The following is an 8,539-nucleotide window of genomic DNA, read 5'->3' on the forward strand; positions in this document are numbered from 1 at the left end:
ATTGCATTCGCAAAGAAGAAAAATGAAGGCTGCCCAGGTTGGTCATCGCGAAAGCGACAACAAGATCGCGAACGCGGAGAAGAGAAGACAGAAACCTGTGCGAACGCGAAGAGTAACGACCACCAGTGCTCAGGGCCTGGTTTCCACTACGCGAACGCGGAATAGAGGATGCGAACGCGATGAGGAAAATATGCAGAGCTACGCGATCGCGAGCCTTATTACGCGAACTCGAAGAAGGAAATTGGGGCGATCAGCAGAGATTCTTCGCGAATGCGAAAGGAGCTTCACGATCGCAGAAAAGGATATCAAACACCAGAACCAGCAGTTTCAAAACAAGGGAAAATGACTCGTAGCCACCCGGAACACACCCGAGGCCCCCGGGACCCCGTCTAAAATAACCTAACACGGACTCGCCCGAGGTCTCAGATCACATCAATCAACGCCGAAATGCAAATCGCTTATGAACTTCCGAATCTTCCAACTTCTAGAACTCGCGCCGAGACCTATCAAATCAACCTGGAATAACGCCAAATTTTGCAGACAAGTCCAGAATGACATAAAGGAGTTGTTCCATCTCTCGGAATCGCATTCCGACCCCGATATCACAAAAGTCAACTATGGATCAAACTTCTCCATTTTTCAAACTTCAACTTTTCCAACTTTCGCGGAAATACCTCAATTACTCTACGAACCTCCAAATCCAGACGCGCGTAAGTCCAAAATCACCCTACGAAGCTGCTAACATCATCCAAAACACATTCCGGAGCGTTTACTCAAAAGTCAAATTCCGGTCAAATTCTCATTGCTTAAGCTCCCAAAACTAGATTTCTTCTTCCAATTCAATTATGAATAATCGGTAACTGAATTCAACTATGCACGCAAATCGATAAACATAATATGAAGCTTTTACGACCTTATGCCTCTGAACGGAGCTTAAATTCTCAGAATGACCGGCCGGGTCGTTACATTTACACCAGAAATGGGCAAACTATATACAATTAATTGGAGTACTCTATTAAATATGCCGAGTTTATTTAGGACTAGAATATACTTCTCAATCTACCAAGGAGGTTTTGCCAAGTCCAGTTTAAAAAGTACTCCAATTGTATACCGATGCATCATGGCAGCCCTATAGGCCTCTATAAACACGTATTTCAAGTTTTCAACTAGTTAAAACTGATTTACTTCAGCGAGTCAATGTGCCTTCGAGTCCATTGTTAATATAATAGAAATTTGTGTTCTTTCCGCTTATGGTGTAAGAAATATTTACACAGTCAAATTATTTAAAAAGTAATTACATATAATTTTATTTAATATGCCTTAATTGTTAACTTAGGGTAAATGATAAATAAGGTGCTATAACAGGTTAAATAACATAGATGAAGCAAAACAAATTAGTACACATTTACACTGTGCATATAACTTAAATACATACTATAAAACATCATGTTTAAAAGACGGCCTCTTAAACTCAAACATAGCTATTTGTACTTTTTTTTAAGAGAAAATCTCACTTTATACCCATTAATTCCAAACTATTTACCCTTTAATGCCCAGACCCAAACTATTTACTACTCCTACCCATGCTCCCCAAACTATTTACCCGCCTTTCTTCTTCTTCCTCCTCATTTTACCTTCCTCACTTTGTACCTATCGTATTTTTTCCTATATAAAAAATAATCCTTGTAAGGCCATCATCACCACATGCAAGGCCAAACATGAAGGAAGTTGCTTTGATCATCAATTCTATTAAGGAAGATGATGAGAAATCCTTGTCCATATTCAGCAGTGAGGTCTGATTAATATTCACATGGTTAGTCCCAACAAGTTTATCCTTGTTTGCCCATGCATTTACATAACTACTATGCCAAGACTTGTCCTAAAGTTGAAATTCTTGTTGGCTCAGTAACCTCCCAGATGTTCAAAGATGCCCCTGCCTCTGGCCCTACCACCATTCGCCTCTTCTTTCATGATTGCTTTGTTGAATTGGTGCTATTATTTTGAAGATTTATTGTTTGATTCGATGTGGTGCTATAAAATATTGCTTATAGTATCTTCGAGTAAGCTCCCCGGATCTAAATTTTTATGTGTATTTTAATATCCACCATTGTTGGGCTTGAAGCTCAATTTTATTTTTGAAGATTTCTTGCTTGATTCAAAGTGGGTGCTGTTAAATATTGCTTATAGTACCTTCTGGAAGTTCATACTGAAATTTGATAGATTTGGAGCTGATTTGAGGTGATTGAGATCGAAATTTTCATTTGAAAATCGAAGAAGAACACAGCTACAGTATACCTACGGCATACAATATGTTGTAGGAGTATATAGCTATACTGCAACAGTATACTATTATAGTATACAATATATTGTTATAGTATACTGTAATAATATGCAATATACTGTAACAATATGTTGTAATAGTAAACAATATACTATAATAGTATACTTATTACCCGTAAATTCACTTGCCTTTTCCCTTTTAATTTGCTTTAAGCTTTTACCCAGCGTGAGAGGCAAATTGAAAATGCAAAAAAAATATAAAAAATATTATAGTATGTTATATAATGTAACAGTATACTCTTACAATTAGATCCTTTTAGAATTTTTTGAAATTTTTATTGACAACTGATATTATTTCAATTTAATAATTTAATTAAACTTTTTTAACTCTTTGCATACAATTATATACCCTATTGGTACAAATATATACTATACTGGTATCAAATGTTAGTTAATATCTTTTTGGTTGTATTAGCTACATTTAATTGGTACACAATTTGATTTTTCTTTAGTGATAATATATAAAAAAGAATAATAAAAAATAGTAAAAATAGTAAATGAAATTAGATTATGAAGAGAAAAAGAATATAAAAAAAAGTTAAATGAAATTAGAAAAGGAAAAAAGAAAAAAAAAGAAGAAAACGAGAAAAAAGAAAAGGAGAAAAAAAAATAAAAGAAAAGAAGCATAGAAATAACAAAGAATTGGAGAATAAAGAGAAAATTCCCCACAAAACCTACTATGGGTAGGAAATATAATTAGTTTATAGGTAGAAAAATAAATGGATAGATAAGGATAAATAATTTTGTTTTTGTGGGTAACTGTGTCAAAACGCTTTTTTTTAGAGCTCAATATGGATCGGCCGAAGCAACCCCTCTCTTTTCTTTCTAAGTCTCCTTTTGGATAAATCAAATTGTAAAGATGGATTCTGCCCATCATACCTTTGTTGGGTATTGTAATTAAAACAAAAGAGGCGTGAATGAAAAATGGTGGGAAAAGAAATGGAGGAAAATGGAATTTTGAATTAGTTCATTTTACAAAGAAACTTTGTCCCTCATTGGATAGGAAGAAGAAAATTCTTGTGCTTATATATGGAAGCACTTCTTCTAGCTCTTAAAGAGTTGAGAAGAGAGCAAGCCTCACTCGCTTGGCTCGGCTTTAGCTTTGGCTTCGGATTTGGTCAATTAATATGATTGCCAAAACCTTCATCCATCGTGTATAGGTGTGATTGATAATTTTTTGGACCAATTTTATTTTCCTTTTCCATCATTTAATATTTTCTTTTCTAATATTTTTGCGTAGAATTGTTTTTCAACGGTCAAATTCGCGACCACACATTCCATTCAATAGAAATTCAACTAATTTCTGCGGACTAGACACCTTATCAACGAACAGGCACCTTTACACCTGTTGGACTCAACTTCTTTGGCTATAAATAGAGAGGCTTAGCCTCATTTTCCACCACCGAAATCTAAAAATCTCTCTCCTCTATCTTCTGCCTTCTGCATCGTTTTTCAAAGCAAAAACATAAGCCTTTGTGTGATTTGCTCCGCCATTTGAGTTCGCCGAAGTTCTGTGATTTGAAATGCCGCTATCACAGAATAGTTATTTCGTTCTATCCTGGGAGGAACTAATCCGAAACCTTGAGCAACTGTGAGGGGATTAAATTCCTTAAGGACATACAAGAAGCTTGTGGACTTAAAATTTTCTGCTTTTTGTTATCTTAAACTGATGTTTTTTTATTTTCTGATTTTAAATGCAGAATACTAACAATTATATATTTCTCCTATGGGAACCCTTTGGAAAAAGAAAAAAAAAAGATGGTCAAATCATGATGTAGTTCAACTCGCGGTTACTGATTGTATACGGTATAAACCTGGCTCGCCCCTTGTGTGATTAATCGAGACTAAAATATAATAGGTTAAGGTTCGAACCCATGTTATATCGAACCATGATACAAAGTTAGATCGTCAGCTCGTGACCTGGAGACCGATCAAGATTGAGATCGAGTAAGGTCGAGACCGAGTAAGATAGAGACCGAGCAAGATCGTGGGAAACTTATCGAGCGAAATAACGGAAAATCGGAATATTCGCAATCGATCGAGGATCACGGCGGAAATCCCAGCACATATCAAGAAGAGGCTGATTAATTAGCTCATCATGAGATTTCTTACCTCATATAGAACTATATCAAGAGTAGGACTCCCCGACTATATAAAGGGGGTCTGATCATTTTTGAAACACATCACATTTACGCAACCTAAAGCAATAAACTATCATTTTTCAGCTTTCATTATCTTGTTACTCTATTCATGCATCAGTTGAAACATCTTTGGTTCAAGGGTGATTAAACTCGAGGGCCAAGGCTATTCGATTCGTGTGGTTTGCATTTATTCTTTTATCGTCAATTTCAATATTAATCTATTCTTCTTTTGTATCAAGTTATATCACGTATTCTTAAAACCGCGTATAAATTCAATTGTTATCCGATTTTAGGGTAACCACTGATACTACTTGTACAATTTTCCCCATAAATAGTGTGAACAAACTGATACCTGATGAAAGATGTAACATTCTCACCAAGGAAAATGAAGAAGTGCAATACGAAGCTATGTCGTCATATATGTATGTGCACCGGAATGATTGTGCATCTAAGGCAAACCACAAGTTAATTACCAGCTGAAGTTTTTCAAACAGATCCTCTCTAGGTTTAATCCATCGGATCCTTTTAACTTCTAAAATAAGGAGATATGAGTAAGCTCTAATTTTAGTTCCTTAATTAGTAAATAAAATGGTTCACCCAAAAGGAACATCATATGCGTTGTTTAATACTTAGACAAACGGAAATTGATAGGGAAAAAATGGTTTGATTAAAGTGACTCAAAACATCGGTCTTCTCATGAAAAGCTTAATGAAGTAGTGAATGGACGCATTATATTTAGGCCAATTAACTAGGTCCATCATATTCATGATGAAGAGGAAATTAAAGAGCGATATATGGAATAATCAAGATTAGTAGGACGGAGTTGTAAAAATAAAATGTGGAAAATACTAAAGAGGAACCCAAGCTATAGCAAACACAACATTATGTCCTTTCCATGTAAGCACAATATCTTCCTCATCCCTCTTTAGCCCCCACCCAGCTGCATGCTCATCCAACATGTTCTTCACTTCCGAAACTGAATCTTCACTAAAACCACTGCTCCTAAAATTGGCGTTTCTCATCCGTTGCACCCACTGACTCTTCGGCTCGAGCCTCTCGAGTCTTTGAAGACCCTCGTGAGCTATAACATTTTCTATCTTCCAACAAATGTCAGCTTCATACCACTGCCTTTGCTTGCTACCTCTCGGAAGAAATGTATCCATAGTATCATAAGGTATCCATAGATAATTAAAGGCCGACCTTAATCTGCAGACCAGATTATTAGACGTAAAATCCGCGTCTTCATCCACTAACACTACAATTGTCGGGTCTAAATTCCTAATAGCCTTAAGAAACATAGTACGAAACGAGGAGACTGAAGAATTAATACTCTGATCCAAAGGAAATCGAGGGGAAAGTACTGTTGTTTCCTCTGGTATATAATGAAGCATCATGTGACAATTTATTACTAGTGCCTCGCCATTCTCTGGACGTATTAAATTTTGGACACGTAGCTGTTCGATTACATTCGAAAACCCGTCCGATGAACTTGAAGGAATCACTCTAAATTCCATCATCACATTTCTTGACCTTGCGAAATTTACCAACTTAGCACCTAATTCCTCATAAGAAAGATCAAGCATAGGTGGTAAATCTTCTGTTGCACCAGCTACCGTAAGTTTGACCAACGGAGGTCCTTCTAGTCGAGTAGAAATAGCATCAATAAGTGTGGGAATTTGCATGCAATGAGTCAAGCTAAAATCAACAATATGAACAATAGAGTAACCTTCTACAGCTTCTAATATAGCTCCATTAGCGGCCGTGAACCCGAAACGATGCCACGGGGTTAAGTCAACGAAACCGGCTAGCTCTATGATAGAGAATTTATGTGTTTCCATCGAATGATTGAGATTGGCAGTGAGTAATTTGCAAGTCCCAATTTTTGCAGCGCGAACGATAAGGGCTCGGAGGAAACCACAAGCGAGGCGTTGGTTAGAGTCACCATCTGGAGGAGCAATGTTGTTAAGGACCCATAAAATTTGTTGAGCTAAAGTTGGGTCATTGCTTTCGATCGCGTTGGCGCAATGGACTAACAATTGTTCCATGCAATTAGCGTCGCCTATAGTTCCCAAGTTTTTCGATGTTGGAAAACCAGGCCACGGTCTTGCGCGTTGGATCTGATTGTCATTCTTGTTCAACATCAGACTTGAAAATATTGGTGAAACTTGTTGGTGAAATGATGGAGGTAAACTCTCAGTAAATTGCATCATGAGAGGAAGGAATTAGAAAATAGTATAGGGGGAGATAGAAGGTAGTGAATTAATTAAATTGGTGATATGGGGCGGCTATTAGTTTTGGTATTTTTAGACATAAGAAGGAGAGAAGACAGAAAGATGGAAAAAGACTAGACTAGTAGTGGTACCTGACCATTATTGGGAAACGATCCATTAGTGGGTTGCGCTGCTGCCTATAGAGCAGATACCTTTTGCAATATTCTGCAAATGAATCAACGATAATTGACTCTTCAACTTTTTTTGTCCAAGAGTAAAAACGACTGATGAGAAAATCTCTTATCTCTCACCCCAATGAATTAATACTGCTTTAGGTTAAAGTCAATATTGGGCAAAAGAGACACTAATAAGGACTTCTCATAAGGAGAAACTTTACAAAAGGGATTAATGTTACTGCATCTTCTTTATCAGAGACAGAGAAGAGAGGAGAGGAAAAGAGAGTATGTGGAAGAAAAAGAAATGGGTAATATAAGAAATAAAGGTGGCTGAGGCTGGGATTTCTGTTGGATTTTGGTGGCATGTGAAGTAGCCGGCCAAGGAGTTGTCAATATGTGAGAGTTGAGAATTTGTCACGTAATGGACTGAGGGAAAAGATTGAAGTCAGTTAGTTTTGGCTCACTCACGGGTTTTTCAATCTCAGTACATCATCATGCACAAATCATTTTAGTCACTTCATATTCCATATATGCAGAGTAGATATTATTTGCATATATTCTGAGAATAAAACTTTTTGCAGATATTGGTCTTTATTTTTTTGGGGTAGCCTAAATATATATTGATGGAGAAGTGTCACTCCGTGTGTGAGCGGTCCACAAATTAAAGTTGCATGTTATTACAATTTGTCTGAGGGACCTTAGCTTGAACAGACCGCGGTAGCCAAAATAATTCTCATGCATCGGTACGATGGATGACAAGTCCTTATCTGAATTAGCTAATTGATCGTCCTAAAAAATTTATTCTCCAGAACATTTACAGTAAGATATACTCAAGGGCGGAAGGAGGGTGTTGTCCAACCAATAACTTTTTACTTAGACCCTCTGGTTGTACTAGAAAATCTATTAAATATGTATAAATACTTAATCGTGAACCCAGTAACTAACGAGCTATGGGTTCGGTTGTAAATTCAGGACTCATAAACTTTAAATCCTGGCTCCACGTTATCATGTTCTTGCGGAGAACTGTTGCTCCCAAGCGCACACGCAAGTATACGTGGTCGACAAGTATAATATAGGATTGTAAGTCCAGATATCGTACCAACAAGGACTTGTGATTAACCATCAACTAAATTAAACTAAGACAATTAATCTAGTCAAGCGATTTTCTAATTAAAGTATGAATATTTTACTAAAACTAATCTAGAATAGTAAACTATGAAATAAAAGGAGACAAGTCTGCAATCTTAGAGATGAATTCAATGGGAGAAAATATTCCAGAGCTATGGGTTAGTTAACAATCCTGTTGAGTCTTCCACTTAAATCGTCTAATTAATTTATCTGGTTTATTGGTTGACAGGGTTAATATTGCTTGTAGCCTTTTCCCGAAGTACTACTTGCCTATTCAAGCTAACCCAACGCCTAGATTCCTATGGAATTAGGATTAAGAAGAACGCATTAATAATTCCCGTATAATAACCAAGTAAGGCGATTAGGTATATCCCTATCCTAACCGCAAATCTGTTCCCGATGCTCGAGTTCAAGATCTTGCTCTACTCAATCTTATATGCAATCTAAAATTCCCTCTCTCGAGTTCAATCCTAGATTCGTAGATAGTATTCAATTGGTGATCAAGCAATCATATAGTTAAGCGCAAGATTGAATAAATAAACCA

At 36.7% G+C, this 8,539-nt stretch overlaps 1 protein-coding gene across 1 annotated transcript; it reads right to left on the reverse strand.

Moving 5' to 3' along the window:
- Positions 1–5,152: 5,152 nt before the first annotated feature.
- LOC109236634 (scarecrow-like protein 32) lies at positions 5,153–7,169 on the reverse strand. The gene has a single exon (XM_019402826.1). It carries the CDS (start codon positions 6,689–6,691, stop codon positions 5,330–5,332), a length of 1,362 nt encoding a protein of 453 aa, XP_019258371.1. The 5' UTR covers positions 6,692–7,169; the 3' UTR covers positions 5,153–5,329.
- Positions 7,170–8,539: the final 1,370 nt, after the last annotated feature.

The sequence above is a fragment of the Nicotiana attenuata genome, unplaced genomic scaffold, assembly GCF_001879085.1.
Source record: "Nicotiana attenuata strain UT unplaced genomic scaffold, NIATTr2, whole genome shotgun sequence".
Taxonomy (NCBI): domain Eukaryota; kingdom Viridiplantae; phylum Streptophyta; class Magnoliopsida; order Solanales; family Solanaceae; genus Nicotiana; species Nicotiana attenuata.